The sequence below is a fragment of the Emys orbicularis genome, chromosome 9, assembly GCF_028017835.1.
Source record: "Emys orbicularis isolate rEmyOrb1 chromosome 9, rEmyOrb1.hap1, whole genome shotgun sequence".
Classification (NCBI taxonomy): Eukaryota; Metazoa; Chordata; order Testudines; family Emydidae; genus Emys; species Emys orbicularis.
The window spans coordinates 73227472-73246310 of record NC_088691.1 but is presented as its reverse complement, the minus strand read 5'-3'; the positions used below and the strand labels follow the sequence as shown (position 1 = coordinate 73246310).

At 43.7% G+C, this 18839-nt stretch overlaps 1 protein-coding gene across 1 annotated transcript in view; it reads left to right on the top strand.

The window, feature by feature from the left end:
- Nucleotides 1-18839, top strand: part of TRIP12 (thyroid hormone receptor interactor 12) — a 155829-nt gene that overhangs the window by 122525 nt on the left and 14465 nt on the right. The window contains exons 33-37 of the mRNA XM_065411164.1: nucleotides 620-776; nucleotides 3096-3194; nucleotides 3722-3836; nucleotides 5902-6056; nucleotides 6662-6826. Of these exons, the coding sequence (XP_065267236.1) occupies nucleotides 620-776; nucleotides 3096-3194; nucleotides 3722-3836; nucleotides 5902-6056; nucleotides 6662-6826 (691 nt within the window). The remainder of the gene's footprint in view (nucleotides 1-619; nucleotides 777-3095; nucleotides 3195-3721; nucleotides 3837-5901; nucleotides 6057-6661; nucleotides 6827-18839) is intronic.

The following is an 18839-nucleotide window of genomic DNA, read 5'->3' as shown; positions in this document are numbered from 1 at the left end:
AGATTATAAAATGGAAAGTAAATCAGAAAGGTAGTGGAAGACTAAGCCTACTCTTACAAATAATTTAATATACACATCTTAATACTACTCGCCTTGCAGGTTCTGAAAGATGAGTTGTAATGTCTTCCACAAACTGCAGATTTCTTAAAACCCCTCTGAAAAATGAGAAAGTAGTAGTTGACAATGATATAGTTGGTGCACCAATAAAGTGACTTTCCAAATTAAGACATCCAGAACCTTGGGCTGTGGGTTTTTAAAGTCCTTGACTTGAAAATATTACTTGTAAAACAGGTATTAAGGAACTAATAAGAGGGATTGGTAACATTAAGTATACATCTCTGTACTCTTAAATATTTGGGTTTAACCTTCACTCTGAATTTTCTAGATTTCTAATGGTTGCTTTTTAAAAACTTTGCAAAGTTTTTAATCTTAAATACCTGATCTCAAGCTTAGTCTCTTCTGTTCTCAGAAGTACCCTTTACACTAGGAAAAGTGTCCTCTAAGGGGTGATACAACTGGCCTCTCTAGTTCCAGGCATTATGAAACCTCTGTTTAGTCTACTTAAATTCTCAAGACTACAGATTTCCAGTATAAACTAACTAATTCCAACTCTTCACAGCCCATTTTTCTTTCCATTTGACACCCGGCAAATGCTATTTTATGTAACTGCTTTTGATCGAGATCGAGCAATGCAGAGATTACTAGATACCAATCCAGAAATCAATCAATCGGATTCTCAGGACAGTAGAGTGGCACCGCGACTGGACAGGAAAAAAGTAAGTGTTATGCGAAAATCCATTTCACAAGGGAGTGAGTAGTAGTTTGCCATGTGGATCATTCTTCCACAACTTCCGGTGAAGGGAGATCTTAGTGTTTGCTCAAAATGACACAATCTCAGTTGTACTAGTACATATCTCAAGTGGATTTTTGAGAAACGGGCCCATTGTAGGGGTGGCAAACTCCCAAAAGAATGAAGTGTATCCCCACTGAATATCTGCTATTGGGAAGCAGGCATAGCTGGCACATGTTTTGTAACTCCTCCCCAACACATTTTGGATGCTTATGCAAAGCATATGCTTCAGTATTCAGTGTAATGCATTCTTGTACAGAGTATAACTATGACCCTGACACATGATGAGAAAACTGATAGCCTTGTTTCAGAGTAGCAGCCGTGTTAGTCTGTATCCGCAAAAAGAACAGGAGTACTTGTGGCACCGTAGAGACTAACAAATTTAGAGCCCACGAAAGCTTATGCTCAAATAAATTTGTTAGTCTCTAAGGTGCTACAAGTACTCCTGTTCTGTTAGCCTTGGATATTTAACTCCCTCCTGAACAGCCACCAGACCCTAGTAGCTTATTGCCTGGACAACAGAGGAAAGAGACAAGATATCAGGAATGTGGCTTACCTGAGTCATACCTTCTTAAATAACATATCTGGGAACTATCAGCAATAGCTTGTCCTATTAAGGTCATCCTTCCTTTGTAATCCATTCCACATGGTGGAGGGCTTCTGTCAGCCTCTCAAACTGCTAACTGAGTCCCAGCCCACTGGTGGGACCCCCACTACCCTTTCCTTGTTCAAGGGTGAAGAGGGTGCTGAGTGGGCAACATGTCAGCTGATAATTTCTACTATGATGCCCCAGCCTGGGGCTGAGACTTAGTTTTTCTGGTCCAGAGCAAGAATGCTTCCTACTAGTACATAATCCTACAATTTTAGGACTACCAGTTTGCATTTGACATGAAACAACTTTTAATAAGAATTTTATATAAATAGTTCACCACTGAATACAACTTCTTGCTTTATATAAAATTAATACATGTTTAAAAGCAAATTATTTTATTTAGAATCATAGAAATATAGAGGTGAAAGGGACTTTAAGAGGTCATCTAGTCCCGTGTCGTGCTTAAGCAGGACCAAGTAAACCTAGATCATCCCTGACAGGTGCTTGTCCAACCTGTTTTTAAACCTCGCGTGACAGAATCCACAACCTCCCTTGGAACCTTCCTATTCTAGGGCTTAACTACCCTTATAGTAGGGAAAGTTGGTTTTTTTTGTTTTTTTTTTGTTTTTTTCCCCCCCCCCCCTACTATCTAACCTAAATATCCCTGGCTGCAGATTAAGCCCATTACTACTTGTCCTATCTTTAGTAGATGTGGAGAACAATTGATCACTGTCCTCTCTATAAGAGCCCTGAACAAATTTGAAGACTGTTATTAGGTCCTCTCTCTTCTCAAGACTAAACATGCCCAGTTTTTAATCTTTCCTCAAATGTCACATTTCCTAGACTTTTCATCATTTTTGTTGCTCTTCTCTGGACTCTCTCTAATTTTGTCCATCTTTCTTGAAGTGTGGCATCCAAAACTGGACACAGGACTCCAGCTGGAGTCTCACCAGTGCCAAGTAGAGTGGGACTGTTACAGCCCATGTCTCTCACATGACAATTTTGTTGTTACATCCCAGAATTGTTAGCCTTTTTTTTTTTTTTTTGGCAACTGCATCACATTGACTCTCTCATTCAATTTGTGATCCCCAGATCCTTTTCAGCAGTACTACTCCATAACCAGTTATGCCCCATTTTTGTATTTGTGCATTTTTGATTTTTATCTTCCTACATGTAGTATCTTTCAGTGCTGCCAGACTTGTTGTTCAATCTGTCAAGGCCATTTTGAATTCTGTCCACAGTTCTAGCAACCCTGCCCACTTTGGTGTCATTCTCAGATTTTATAAGCATACTCTACTCCATTATGCAAGTCATCAATGAAAGTATTGAATAGTAACAGACCTGGAACAGACTCCTGTGGGAATCCACTAGATAAGTCTTCAGTCTGACAGCAAACTATTGATAACTACTTTTTGAATGTGTTTTTCACCAGTTTTATACCTGCCTTGTCGTAATTTAATCTGGACCATATTTTCCTAGTTTCATAATGAAACTATCACGTGGGACTGTGCCAAAAGCTTTACTGCAATCAAGATACTATGCAAACTTTCTCATTCCAAAATTTTGTTTCCTTATTGTTATAACTCCCTTGTTTGCTAAGGAATTGAGATTTGCAAAAATTAATTCGATTGCCTAAATGTCTTTAATGTGTAGCGCACTGTGAACAGAGAAGAGCTGTTGAAACAGGCAGAATCTGTGATGCAAGATCTAGGCAGTTCGAGAGCTATGTTGGAAATCCAGTATGAGAATGAAGTAAGTAATGGCTATGTGACTGCATTAACCCTTTTTTAACGAATGTTCGTACAAAAGCTGTAATTGCATTAGAATAACTTGGTCAGGTTGTCTTCCAGCCTACTACTGGCAGCTAAAAATTCCATCCACTAATGCATATCTACTTCTTCCAAATATGATTGGCTTCTGACTGTCCAAATAGCTAGATGAAACATACTTTTCAACTGCAAATGCACATTAAAGTCCGCAGTTAGAAATGTGTTCACTTTAAAGTTAGAAAAAATCTTACTCTAGCAAACACATGTGCATGTCTCTAGTTTGGTCGCTAGGTGACTTAATAAATATTCTGTTTGGTCAGTATCCCTTTTCTGTGTATGAATTTTTGCTAGATTTCTGTAGGTTTATTAATAGTTTTTTGGTTATAGAAAGGCCTTTTTCTGGAAGAAGAAATTGTAATGAATATAACTGTTCTATATTATTGCACAGCTCACACTTTAAATTAAAAATGTTCTGAATATTAAATGAAAAATTACCTTTTCTCTCTGAAGGTTGGCACAGGTTTAGGACCTACACTGGAGTTTTATGCACTTGTATCTCAGGAACTACAGAGGGCAGACTTAGGCCTCTGGAGAGGCGAAGAAGTAACTCTATCCAATCCAAAAGGTGACTGTTTTTCTGATTATCAATGTACTTTCAGCTGCTTCAGAAACTGTCCTTTGGGACTTTCAGGTTCTAATGCCTTAAAGTGTAATTCTACCCAAAAAAGTGGTTGTCAAAGGTCACTTGTCATGGTTATTTGGCTAGCTGCACTGCTGCCCCTTCTCTGTGATCTCTGAGTGAACCCCCCTACTGATATCAGGCCTTAGGCCTTTACCTCTCCTAAGGTGGAACTCTGCAATTTGCGCACTCTGACCAGGACCTTGGTATCAACCATAACTAATCCAGCAGGAGAAACGAGTTGGCACTTGCAAAAAGTGATTTTCTCCAGAAGCCTGTGATCGCATGTATTTGAAGTGAGAAAGAAACAACTTCTAAACAAAGCATGATTTGTTTTGCCCAAAAGGTACATGTTACCTCCGTTCCCCTAAAAACCAACCCAGGGTCACACTTGTATTAGTTTTATTACAATGCCGCTGTTGGGTCAGATAGAAAAGAGGTGGAGCTTATTCATACACGCACACATTCACCGCATTCATACCCTCATGCACCCACACACTTACACAGACGGAGAGTTACCGGAGACAGCATGGAGACTGAGAAGCCGAAGCGTGGTAGATCTGGTGTGTCCGTCTGCGGTCACGAATCCAGGCTGCTGAGCAGGTCAAGGAGCAGCAGCTGCTTGTGTGCATGGCTGCTTCCTTTTTCTGGAACTGGGCAGCTCCTGTCACGTACACTGAGTTTTCCTTCTGTGTCCATCACCGAGAAGCATTCCCAGACCAGTTCCTTTCATGCATACCAGGTTCTTCTTCTCTTTACAGCACTTCGTGATTGCCTTCTCAGGGCAGATTATATCAGACACACCTGTCTCCTGTCTCTGGACTCCTTTCTCCTTGCAGCTCCTCTCCGCCCAGTCCCACATACAGTCCCTTGTTCACACTCCCTTGTTCACACTCTCTCTCTGAGGGATGGGGTATGCATTTGAGCGGAGGCTTTACATAACAGTACACAGCACTTTAAAAGTGGATTTAAAATAAGAGACCTGAACATACATTCTGTTACCTAAGATTAATCTCTCTATCCAGAGCTCAAGTGGGTCTGGCTTCTTCCCCATCTGAGTTGAGAGAACCAGCCTACACTCCTTCTAGCCTTCTTTTCTGAGTGTTTCAATCAGACTGCCAGCCTTTTTAACTGACCCATACTGAGGCCTCTCTACCCTCTTCTCCTCCCCCCCACTCCTTTTGCCTTGGGCAGCTTTTTAATTGCTAAGGTCTTTTGATCTTTTAGGGTCTCCTTCCCTAGCCTTGGGAAGAGTAAAATGTCCTATCCTGGATGGAGCCAGCTGTGTAACTTCTTCTCCCAGTTGATGGCCCAGCCATTGTTATCTTAACTCCCTTGAATCTGGGTACCTAAGGCTATTTTGTGTCAACTTTCCTACTTGGCAACTCAGCCCTTTTACAGCCTTGTTTGGTAAAGTCCATGCATTCAGGCAGGCAGCAATACACACTTGAACAGGGAAACAGTCACACATAATATTCATGAGAAATAATAGACATTTTCCCAGTTTGTCTCAGGACCTTCATACTCAAGAGCGGTCATTATCTTAAGACTTTTATGTAATGTAAGTACATTCATGTGTTTAGAAATCTGGATGGAGTGTTTAAACTTTGTGAGAAAATGAAGAAATAAAAATAATCTTAAAGGGACGCTGTCAGGGTAATCACTTATTAAAATTTCCTTGTTATGACTATGAACAGTGAAAATATTAATTCTAAACTTTGTTCAGCTTTGGCAAATAAAAACAAGTCAATTTCTATTTCAGTATTACAGTATTATTCTGCGGTATTACAAGATTGTTTGATTGCTTTGCTAATGCTGCAAAGAATGGTTAAATTTGTAACTGATGGGGTGAAATAGAAATATCATGACTTAAATTTTTTAAAACTGACATTTTTAACAACCTAAATTTTAGGCCAGAATGACTGGACTCTGCCTTTAACTCATTTTTTAAATGAAACAGCATTATGTAAGTACTGAACTCGGCCCCCCCTTCCTTTTTCCCCCCCAACAGGAAGCCAGGAAGGCACAAAGTATATTCATAATCTCCAAGGCCTATTTGCGCTTCCTTTTGGTAGAACAGCTAAACCAGCTCACATTGCAAAGGTTAAAATGAAGTTCCGTTTTCTGGGAAAACTAATGGCTAAGGCTATCATGGATTTCAGATTGGTAAGAATGAAATTTTGATTTTTTTTATCGGAAGTAATATATAACACTATTTTCTGGAGGTTCCAATGTTGAACACTTACTGCTAGACTCTAGATTTAGGAAGACAAAGTTGGTAATGCTGCGAGTCTGATTATGGCTTAATATTGAAAGAACCTAAATTTCAGCACTTTCAATGCCAGTCAGTATTTTAAAATGAAGATGGGTTGTAATCTTGTTAGGGGATCTCCTGAGTGACTCTAGCTCATCTTTCTCTGGAAGAGAGAGCACCTAATTTCTGTCGACATTGTGATTTTATCCCTTTGTGTATGTAGCCCAAAATTATATGGGGCTTGTGATATAGTCGCAAATGCTGAAAATTCATACTTGCTTATCACTACCATACCTAGGTCTTTCAACGTAACTCTGTCCTTTATATTAAAATCTCCACTATACATTTCTCCCAAAGTACTATATATATTGCATGACAAACCACTCTCTACTAGTCCAAAAAATGTTTTGGAAAAGGTACTGCTCAGGGAATGAAACATCAAAACTTAAAGCAATTGAAACCTGAATTTTTTTGCATTAACTATAAATTTTAAAACAATGCTACTTTTGGCTTCCAGGTGGACCTTCCCCTTGGCCTTCCTTTTTACAAATGGATGTTACGACAGGAAACTTCCCTCACTTCACATGACTTGTTTAATATCGATCCAGTGGTAGCTAGATCAGTATATCATCTTGAAGATATAGTGAGACAGAAGAAAAGACTTGAACAGGACAAATCACAGGTAGGAAGGGAAGGTAATTTATATGAAGGGGAAAGGCCAACTTTGATTTTACATATTTCTGGATTTTTGCAAGCCATAGTTGAAAGAGTGAACATAAGTATCTTCTTATAAATACTTAATTGATATATTCTTAATATGCTAATAAAAATTACTACTTTTCTCAGTAGTAGTATTCCTCTTGTATCAATTTGAAGTCCAAAGTTGTAAATAATTTGCTAGCAATGGACAACCAGGTTACCTTTTTGTAAAGGTACCGACAAATCTACATTGGATGATGTAGCATACAGTATGAATTCCTAGTCATTTATTAGCAAAGAGTTTTTTCACTCAATTGCATATAAGCACAATTATTAACACTGCATCACACTTCTGGTTTTTTTAACACTGGTAACAAATCTGGTATTATAGAGAAGGGTTTATTTGGGCACTGCTCAGCAGCTCTATAGACGCATCAGGAAGATTAACTCTCCCCCAATACAATAAAGACTTCTCACACATGTTGGAGAAAAATTAATCAATTGAAACAAATGTCACATCATGTATTTTGAAGTTAGACTGAGTTTTCTGATTTAGCAGAGTCAGATACATGCACAAATTAAAATACCTGTCCAATACAAGGTCACAAAGTCAGGACTGTATCGAATTCCTTAGTTTTAAAGCAGCCTTGATATTTGAGGCATAACATGAGAATTTCTTCACTCTGATCAAAAAATTAGACGTGGACAATTTTCTTGAAGCAAAGTGTAAGAAGCTACTTGTACTCAAGAAGAGCTTTGATACCTCACTTCAGTTCATAAAAGATAGCATACACAGAGTTAGCCAGGCTGTTTTTCAAAATTTTGACAACTTTACCAGTTCTTCTCAGATGAGGTTTAGACGACGTAGGGCTAATCTACACTAGAAGCACTATATCGGCGCAGCTGCATCTGACCGCTCCTATTGGCACAATAAATCCACCTCTGTAAGAGGCAATAGCTGTCGGGGGGAGAAGCTCTCCCACTGACATAGCACTGTCCACACTGGCGCTTAGGTGGGTGTAATTTACAGCGCTTGTTGGGATAGCTTATTCTCACCCCTGAGTGACGGAAGTTATACCTAAGTAAATGGTAGTATAGACCTGGCATTAGTTAAAAATGCCTATGCTAGCACTCCACTGGAACTGAGCTAGTGAAGTATTTGTGGGAAATATTTGGCAGAAGAGCCAAGCATAGACTGGTCTTGTCTACGTCTGAAGTTGAAGACTTGCCTCAGTTCTAGCTTTAATGCCATGAAGTGTCTTTCAGTGTTCCCTTTAGTATTTGTTCTGATCATCTGAATTTTGGTGCTGTGTATTTTGATAAGTGATAAAGGTTTAGTATTTGCCCTAAACTTCCCATCAAGACTTCAGTCTTACAACTTCAGTCGGTAATTTAATGAGTTCTTTTTTTTATTTTAACAAAAACCTTCACCAGAAGAATGTGGCTTTACTATGGATTTTTGGGTCTTTCCTGTCACCTTCCTTGTATCCAAAAGATCTAGGACTTTGAAGCCACCCTAGAACCCAAAATATAAGCAAATACTTGATTTGCTAAACTGCAGGATGTTTCTGGGAGCATGTATTTCAGTGGGACACCTAAGGCGCTTTTGATAACTTTTTGTATGTTGTCTATGCTAGGGAAACTTTCCCAAACTTTCCCAGTTACTAATAGCAGTTCAGCTGGACTAGTGGCAACAATGTAATATAGATTGGTTGCTGGCTTGTTAAGCATCATGTTATCTAGCTCAGCTCAGATTCAGAGGCCAGTGTTCACTAGGGCTCCCAGTATTAATATTGGTGCAACTGAGTTTTTGTTAGCAATAGTGTGAAAAATCTTCAAAACTTGACCGTCTTGTATGCATTGAAGGGACCTATTCAGTCAGACGCAATCTGCATCTCACTTGCAAAAGGGGAGCAATCATCTGAAAAAGCCCAATACCAACCTACTTGGGGGGGAGATAAATAGAGCCAACAGGGATAAGTGAGGATAATTAAGGGATGGCTGCAGTTGTCATCTTAGTACTTACAATTTATGAAAATAGTAGAGACTGTTCAAGACAATTTGTGTAGCACTTAGAGTCCTCCTTTAAACAGAAGGCTGGTTTTAACCTTAACTATGGGAGGGCTCTACACCTCTATCAGCAGCAGCATAGCAAACTCATAGAGGTGTGAAGTGACCTATTCATCTCAGTGAGAGATTTGTCAGATGAAAGAACGTCCAGTGGAGATGACTGTAGCCTGAAATAATAGCTCTGAGGGTAGGTCTACACAGCAAACAGAAACTGTTGGCTGGCTGTGCCAGCTGACTCCAGCCAGAGCCCAGAAAGCTGTGGTTCTGTTTCATTGCAATGTAGACTTCCAGGTTCTGGCAGGAGGGGGGCTCTAGGACTCTCTCACTCTGCAGTGCAGGGCCCCCCAGAGCTTGGTGCACACACAAGGGCAGAAGCAGCGCTCGGACCCCCAGATCCCAGCTCAGATTGGGGGGTAGTAGGGAAGGAGGCTCAGACCTCTCCAGAGCTTGGCTTATCTAAAGGAGGCAGGGAAAGGGTAGAGGGAGGTCAAGAAAGATGTTGATGAGTTAGAAAGGGTTCAGAGAAGAGCCATGTGAATGATTAAAGGATTAGAAAATGTCTTAGTGTTATGCAGAAGATCATGCTAGATCAGTGGTCTCCAACCTTTTTATGCCCAAGATCACTTTTTGAATGTAAGGGTAACCCAGGATCTGTCCCGCCCCAGTCACTCCATCCCCGCTGCTCTCCCTCACACTCACTCACTTTCACCGGGCTGGGGTGGGAGGTTGGGGTTTGGGATGGGGTGCGGGCTCTGGGCTGGAGCCAAGAGGTTCACAGTGTGGGAGGAGATTCTGGGCTGATCCTGGTGCAGGGGGTTGGGGTGTAGGAAGGAGGGGGGGGGGGTCAGGGCTGGGGCTTGGGCTGCAGGAGAGGGTATGGGGTGCTGGCTCCGGGAGGGGGGCTCAGGGCTGGGGGTTGGGGTGCAGCCTCCCGCCAGGCAGCATTTACCTCCAGCAGCTCCCAGTCGGCAGCACAGCGTAACTGCCACTAAGGCAGGCTCCCTGCCTACCTCAACCCCACGCCACTCCTGGAAAGGGCCAATGTGCCCCGGGGGTGGGGGAGGGCGGCACATGGCTCCGAACGCTGCCCCTCTCTGCAAGCACTGGCCCCACAGCTTCCATTGGCCACAGTTCCCCATTCCCGGCCAATGGGAGCTGCGGGGATGGTGGTTAGCAGCAGGAGCAGTGTGTGGAGGGAGACCCCGGTCCCTCCCACCACTGGCTACTTCCAGGAGTGGCATGGGGCCGGGGCAGGCAGGGAGCCTGTCTTAGCGGCAGCCCCGCTGCACAGCCGGAAATCCTCCAGGATCAACCAGTCAATCGCGATCAACCGGTTGGTGACCACTGTGCTAAATGATCGTAATGATCCCTTCTGATCTTAGAATCTATGAACCTCTTTAGATTGTGTTGCAGGCATGGGAGGGGAATGTAGGGCTGGCAGGTGCCCCTGTCATCCCCGTGTCCCTCTTCTCTCTCCATGTCTCCCTTCCCCATCAACTGATCCACCTACACCTATTAGCACCTCCTCTTCCACCCAATCACCCTCCTCTCCCAGCAAGCATTTGCTTGTAATAGCTTCTCTACTTTAATTTAAAAAAAAAAAAAGAGATGCAGCCATATATTTCATGTGGGTATGCACGCCATGTGCACTGGAGCCAGAAAACTTTGCCTAGCAGTATCCATAGAGGCGATGTCTGGAGCCATAGCCCCTCCTGTGGCTGTATAAGGGTGGTGCTGCCCCAACCCACTCAGTCCCTTCTCACCACCTATGGCTAGAGTTGAAGGTCTCTGTGGTGTCTTCACCTCACACTTCCTTTTTTTTTTTTTTTCTCTGGGAACTTTTCTTATGTATATAGTAGTAGTACCTTAGGTTTAGTTTAGTGTTAGTAGAGTAGCTGGCTGCCTGTGTGATACCCTTGCCAGGTTCAAGCATTGTCCATCCTGCATAGGGGCCATCCAGAACAGCAACCCCCACAAGAGGTGCTTGTTGTGTCTTGGCGAGGGCCACATTGGTGAGGTGCTCCATCTGCAAGTTGTTCACAAAGAGGACTCAGGTGGTGAGAGACTTGCAGTTAAAGCAGCACCTTGTGGAGCAGGCCCACTTCAGCACCAAGGACCTCATCTGATCAGCAGTAGCTTTCAGATCTGGCAAGTGATGCCACCCCGCACTCTGGTTCTAGCGTTTTCCCCCAAGAGGAAATGTGGTCTTTTGCCCTCCTCTGGCGTGGCAAGGAAGAGGACCCAAAAAATAAGTTGGGACAATTCTAGGACTTGTGGAAACTCCTCCTTTACCAGGAGGTAAAGGAGGAGTGCTAACCAGCACTATACTTCCTCCGGCATAAATGATGGAGCATGTCGGTCTAGCCGCTCCTAGATACCACATCAAGAGCAGCAGGGGCCTGTACTGTCAACTCTGGTCCTAGCCCATGGGTGTCTGAGTCCAGTATCAAAGATGTCAGCACCAGCACCGACAGTCTCCATGCCAACTGCATACAAGGCAGCATCAGACCTACTTTGCTTCTCAGTCCAGACTCTCCACTGGCTCAGGAGTTCTCTGGTGCTATGGCTTCTGCCAGTTCATTCTCCATTGTGCCCTTGGTGCCTTCTGGCTGTGTGGCAGAGCCACTAGGTCCATTGGCACCACATCCCACACCACTTGGGCCACAAACTATGGAGCTGAGGCCAGGCTTGGCACTGAAGGCCCCCTAGACACTTGTGTATCTTTTGGCACACTCATCTTAGCAGTCAAAAAAGATAAGTGTTGAGAATCATTAGGACAGGGATAGATAATAAGACAGAAAATATCATCATATTGCTTCTATATAAATCCATGGTACGCAGGGCCGGCTCCAGGGTTTTTGCCACCCCAAGCGGCGCAAAAAAAAAAAAAAAAAAAAAAAGCCGCGATTGCGATCTGCGGTGGCAATTCGGCGGAAGGTCCTTCGCTCCAAGTTGGAGTGAGGGACTGTCCGCCGAATAGCTGGACGTGCCGCCCCTCTCCAGAGTGGGCGCCCCAAGCACCTGCTTGGCAAGCTGGTGCCTGGAGCTGGCCCTGATGGTACGCCCACATCTTGAATACTGCGTGCGGATCTGGTTGCCCCATCTCAAAGATTTATTGGAATTGGAAAAAGTACAGAGATGGGCAACAAAAATGATTAAGGGGTATGGAACAGCTTCCATATGAAGAGAGATTAAAAAGATTGGAACAGGTCAACTTATAAAAGAGATGACCAAGGGGGGAATATAATAGAGGTCTATAAAATCATGACTGGTGTGGAGAAAGTGAATAAGGAAACACTGTTTACTCCTTCTCATAACACAAGAACTAGGGGTCACCCAATTAAATTAATAGGCAGCAGGTTTAAAACAAACAGAAGGAAGCATTTCTTCACACAACGCACAGTCAACCCATGGAGCTCTTTGCCAGAGGATGTTGTGAAGGCCAAGACTATAACAGGGTTTTAAAAAAAAAAAAAAAAAAAAAAAACTAGATAAATTCATGGAGGATAGGTCCATCAATGGCTATTAGCCAGGATGGTCAGGGATGCAACACCATGCTCTGAGTGTCCCTAGCCTCTATGTGCCAGAAGCTGGGAATGGGTGATGCGATGGATCACTTGATGATTACCTGTTCTGTTCATTCCCTCTGAACCACCTGGTATCGGCCTCTGTCGGAATACAGGATACTGGGCTAGATGAACCATTGGTCTGACCCAGCATGGCTGTTCTTATCTACACCTTGCTGCCTTTCAGCCTGTCTTCTGTTCCCTGGGTTTTTACCAAGTATATGGTTGTGGTAGCAGCATGTCTCAGGAAGAAGGGAATTAATATCTTCCCATGTCTGGGCAACTAGTTACTGAGGAGCAAGTTCAGAGATGAAGTGCTCTCTCATGTCCACTTCACACTATGCCTACATGATTGTCTAGGCCTCATCCTAAACAGTGGGAAGTCAGCATTGGTTCCAACTGAAAGAATCAAGTTCATTAGGGCCACGATAGACTGAGTTCAACAGCATTTCTACCGACAGAGTGATTCCACGCAATCTTCCATCTTTGTCTGGAGCTGCAGGCACAACCACAGCCCAAGTGTGTCTCAGGTTGCTAGGCCATATGTCCATATGCACACAGGCTAACTCCTGCATCCTCTTCAGATGTGGCTGAAGTTTGTCTATCATCCAAATAGCTATCCCTTGGACACGCTGGTCTTACTCCCCCACAAATCCTTATAGTGGTGGATAATTCTGGACAATGTATGTCAGGGCGTTCCTTTTGCTCAGCTTCCACAGACCAGGACTGTAGTCATCAATGCCTCCTTAATAGGTTGGGGAGTGGATCTGGACTTGCTGAAAGTTCAAGGTCTGTGGTCAGACCGAGAAGCTTTTCTGTGTATCAACCTGAGGAGGAGGAATGATGTTCAAAGGCAGTCTGCTTAACAGTAGGAAGTGCTTCTCCGGGGCAGCCTATTAGGCCAAGGGGAAATGGTTCTTGGTATGGTCATTAGCCCAGGAAGTTCAACTGACACTGGCTTGTATTCAGGACATCTTGGAGTACTTGTTACCCATTCAGTCTTCTGGCTTTGCACTGGCATGGAGAGTCCACTTAGTGGTGATTTTGGCACTTCATCCATCTGTCCATGGGAAGTCAGTGTTTTCAAACTCCATGGCAGTGCTGTTCTTAAAAGGAATCATTTGTCTCCACCCACCAGTTAAAGAGCCTGTTCCTTTCTGGAATGTTCGTTTGAACCTCTGGCAGCTTTTCTGCCTTCTGTGTCAGAAAACTGCCTTCCTTGTGGTGTTTAAGATGTGCGAGGAGAGCGTTTGAGTTGTGGGCTTAGAGGCAGAGCCTCCTTACTTAGTCTTTGGAAAATTGCATGTAACCCTTCAGCCATACCCTATTTTTTTGTTTTGGTTTGGTTTTTTTAAATCAGAAGTAGTTTCCCAGTTTTACTCATTGAACCCCAGAGGAGCAGTGTCATCAAACGCTCAATGTCCTGTGATTGTCTAGCTTTTTATCTGAATAGAACTAAATCTTTGTTCACCTCATCTGTTTCATGTGCAGACTGAATGAAGGGTCAAGCAGTCTCTTAACAGACAGTCTCCAGGCAGAAGAATAAAATCCTTGGAGGGAGACCAAGAGAAAGGGAAGGTCACCCTCTTGAGCAGAGAATGAGGAGACTTTTTACCTCCTGGTAAGCTCACCGCTCAGGCTTCTACTTTCTTAGATACGGAGATTCCAGTACCACATAAAAAGACCTTTGGCAAGCAGCCCTGTGCAGAGCTGGCATTGATGTTGAAATTGGAGCCTCTTCAACAGAAGGATTTTTTTTGAAGCCCAAGGATTCAGTCATTATCCTGGGTACAGTCCTCCTCTGGCCTCTGTAAAGAGTGTGTGATTGCCCCTTGTTACCGGCCTCAGTACCTCTTGATATGATGAGTCCCAAGGAGCAGTACTCAGGTTCTCCAGCACTGTCCAGGTTCCTTGCTCATGAGGACCTCCAAATATTGGAAGATCCAGAAGCTCCCCTGCTGAGGAATATAGAGGACTTTCCTGCCAGTACTGACATATCCTCTGGTACTGCCACATCCTTCCACAAAGATTCGGCTGCTGGTACTGATGTAGTTGCCAGTCCCTCTTTGGCCTATGTGACCCCAGTACCGACACTGTTTGTTTGTTTCATCCACTGGACCTGGATGAGGAGGCTTTCATTGACTCAGTGTCTGTCCATGATTACACCACCTTCCCCTTCCAACCTTCTCCCTCCATTGAAGTGCATCCTGAGTAGGAGAGTCCTAGCACATTACTGACTTGCCAGCTCTGGCAAGGATACTCTTGGGTCCTGCTCCCTTCCCTTATGGCCCAGCACAGTGGGCTCTTTGGAATCTTTGGACTCCATATGGCAAACAGTTCTACAGGGTGCCCTCATGCAAGAGATCACTCCACACTAGATATTGAGGAGACACCAGCTTTTCACAAACCCTGTTCCTCACCAGATGAAGCTGTTATGTCAGCCCTGACATCCTACACAGATGACTTCAGAGCCTCATGAAAGGAATTGTGGTGGTCTTACAGATACTGTTGGAGAAAATACAAAAACTTCAGCATTCCTTGTTGGACATCTTACATGCTTCTCCCCAAAAAAGGTTGCCTTTCCCATCAGTGATGCTTTGTCACCAACCCATTAACATATGGCAAACACTAGTCACCATACCTCCCATTTTTTTGTGGGCTGATTTAAAAAGTACTGTATTCCTGCCAGTATCTTCTCTCATCCCACCCTTAACTCTCTCGTCATCAGTGCTGTCATCAAAGGAAACAGATGGTACCAATCTAGATCTTCTCTTCTGACAAGGAGTTTACATACCTGGACCGTCTTTGCTGAAAAAGCTGTTCCTTTTGTTGCTCTACAATTCCAAGTTGCCAACTAGCAGGCCTTGATGGCAAAATATAACTTCTTCCAAATTGCTCATTTTATTGAAGATCTGAATCTAGACCAGATGGAGACGTTTATGGTTCTAATCACAGAAGGCCAGACAATTGCTAAGGCTTCCCTTCTGTCCTCACTCAATGCTCTCTATGGGAATTGCTGTAGTCCTGTATCGAGCATCATGACTACAATCCTCCAGCCTTCCCTGGGAAGTATAAAACACTGTGGAGGACCTTCCTTTTGAAGGGCCTAAGCTTTTTAGTGATGCAATGGATGGCTCTCTCCACTCACTCAGACTCCAGGGCAACCTCGTGACAAAAAAGAAAATTACTCTTGGGGGAATTCTGCACCACTGCACAGAATTTATGTCTTCTTCAGGAAAGCAAAGAAATCTGCAGACAAACAACTTCTCATGGAGGTCTGGTAGCGAACTGTGAGACACCATTGAGCTGTTTGCGACTTGCTGTATTTTCTACTCCTGGGGGAATTCTTGTCAAAAAATTAAAATTCTACAAGATTCTGAATATTTTATTTGTCAAAATAATGCAAGGGCAATGAGGTGAAGCAAAGGGAAGCTGCAGCCGGCGGAGATGTAAATCAGCACGGGGGGGATGGGGACTGGGCATGCATGGGTGGGGAGACATCAATCACCGCTGTGGGGGGACGGGACTGAGAGAATGAGAGAGACTGTCCCTCTGGCTCGCTATTGTGGCATGCCCAGTGTAGAGGGGCACGGCTTTGGGGTGTTAGGAGGTAGGCATGAGACAGGCTCTGTCCCCTAAGGCAGAGCATAACGTAGCAGCCTGCCTGCTTAGTTGTTCCCATTCTTGTTAGTGAATTCCCCCAGGAGCATAAAACAGGTGTAAAAGTTTTAAGGCTCCTTTACACTGACAGAGTGGTGTAAAGGAGCCTTATAAAAGCTTGTGCTGCTTTCGTGATTAGAACTGGTCTAAATTTTTGCTTGAGATTTTCCTATCAAAATGTGCTCCATGAACCGTTTACTACTGACCTTTCTGGAGATAGTCAGTGGCCAATATAAATTGAGTTTGATACCCCAGCCCTCACTTGCTCTTCAGTTGCCTACGATGTAATACTCACCATATGGCTGCATACATTTATTGACTAACTAGAAATAAAGGATCAAACCTAGCTACATTACCACTGGACAAAGAGGATTTCCTCCAGTGCTTCCCAATCCCATTCTCCAACCATTGTATTTTAAATACATTACCAAAATAATTGAAACTGGTGTGATTATATTGCATTATTTTGACAAATAAAATATTCAGAATCTTGCAGAATTTTAATTTTTTGACAAGAATTCCCCCAGGAGTAGAAAATACAGCAAGTCACAAACAGCTCAGTGGTCTCTCACAGTTCGCTACCAGACCTCCATGAGACCAACCAGACCTTCCAGGAGGCCCAGATTTTGTAAGAAGGGTCTGTCTTCCACAGTGACATTGCTGTTCGTGACTTCCTCCAAGTATCTGTTTTGATCGACTGGTCAAGAGTCATGAATTGCCGCCCTTTCTGGATCATATGCTGCACCAACCTGTCCTCCATTCCTATGGGGACAGTCTTTCCCCTTTCCTACCTTTCAAGAGTTCATCACTTCTGACAGATGGATTGTAGAGGTGGCTTCACTAGGCTATTCCTTTCAGTTCAGCTCCTTCCCTCCCTTCCACCCCTCTCCTTATCCCTTTTTCCAGGGACCCTTCTCATAAAAAGCCTTTTAAGACAGGAGGAACAATCCCTCCTACTCATGGCTTGATTAAACCTGTTCCAGTAAATTTTGTAGGAAAAGACTTCCCCTCAAGATACTTCCCAGATTGTGGACCTCAGGAATGCCTTTGTCTTCTTCCAACAGTTAAGAAAGGTAACGTTGGCAGCAGTAATTCCCTCTTTAAATCCTGGGTACTAGTTCATCTCCCTTGACTTCCAGGATTCATGCTTTCATATTCTATATTCCCTTCCCACAGATGCTTCCTATGATTCATCGTTGGCAAGAACCACTACCAGTTCCAGGTCCCACCCTTCAGCCTTTCAACTGCCCCAATGGTCTTTAAAAAGCTCTTCTCAGATGTTGCAGCCCATCTTCATCGGATGGGAATAGTCATATTTTCCCTTCCTGGACAACTGGCTCATCAAGGGTCACTCTTTTTTCCGCAAGGAGCAGTCAGCAGTCAACAAGGCCCGTATCCCCCTTCCACTTCTTGGGACTCCATCTCAACATGAAAAAATCTAGAGTCATATCCAGTGAATAGACTTAATCAGAGCCACTAGACTCCACTACTGGCAAAGCATGCCTGCCCACCCATGGACAAGTTTGCTACGTTGTCCAGCCTCATTGCCAGGCTACTACAGCCCACAAACCACAGCAAGGGCTTGCCTTTAATTTCTGGCCAGCATGGCAGCCTGTATATTTGTAATATTCCTGTCAAAACTACACTTGTGATGTCTTCAAGCCTGGCTCAGGTCTGTCTGCATCCCCAACAAGCACTCTAACTATCCAAGTAGGTGTTACCTCAGACAGTTCTTCACTTCCTCAAGTGGTGGAAGGGATACCCAAAAGCTGTGTGGGAATTCTACTTTCATGTCCTTCCCGCACAAAGATAATCACCACAGATGCCTCCCTCTGAGTCTGGGGTGCCCATTTTCCGGACTTCATAGCCCAGGGCAAATGCCTCACTCCCCGCTGTCCCTGGGAACATCTCTCCATATCAACATTTTTCTTTTTAAACTCAGAACAGTTTGATACACTTACCTTCACTACTTATTCAACATCGGGGCCATTCAGAGTAATGCTAGACAACTGGCTGCTCTCTATATCTATCTATCATAAAAATCACCAAGGAGGAGCAAGATCCCAGTACTTAGGCACAGGTGTCATAAAACTATGGAATTGGTGCATATTCCACCACATAGTAGTTTATATACCAAGGCTACAGAACATCATAGCGGACTCCCTAAGCAGGTATTTCTGTCACCATGTAATTCAGCTCCCACTTAGGTTGTATTTCAGAAGGTCTCAGCCAGGTCTCCCTAGAGAACTTTATTTGCATCTGTGTCCAATGCAAAGAGCCAATACTTCTGTTTGAGGGGCTGTAATTTGCTGGGAAATGCTGTCTGCTCACCTCCAAAACCATTGTTGTTCAATGTCTTGAAGTTTAAAAGAGATCTGTAGCCATCCTGCTAGCAACATCATGGCCACAACACGCATCGTTCCCAGATCTGGTTTGTTCTTGCGGTTGCCTTTGTGCCCTTCAGTTGACCTCCTCACTCAAGAATCAGGCACTATCACCCATCCCAACCTCTCATTGCCCTATGTCAGGGCCTGGCTCCTAGATGGCTCTCTCTAAAATATGATTGCTCTCCAGAGGTCTACACAGTACATGCTGAATAGTAGAAAACCCACCACAAGGAAAACTTACCTACAGAAGTGAAGATGTTTTCAAGCCTAGTGTGTGGAACAGTCTGTCTCTTGAGTCTCTCCTCATGCACGT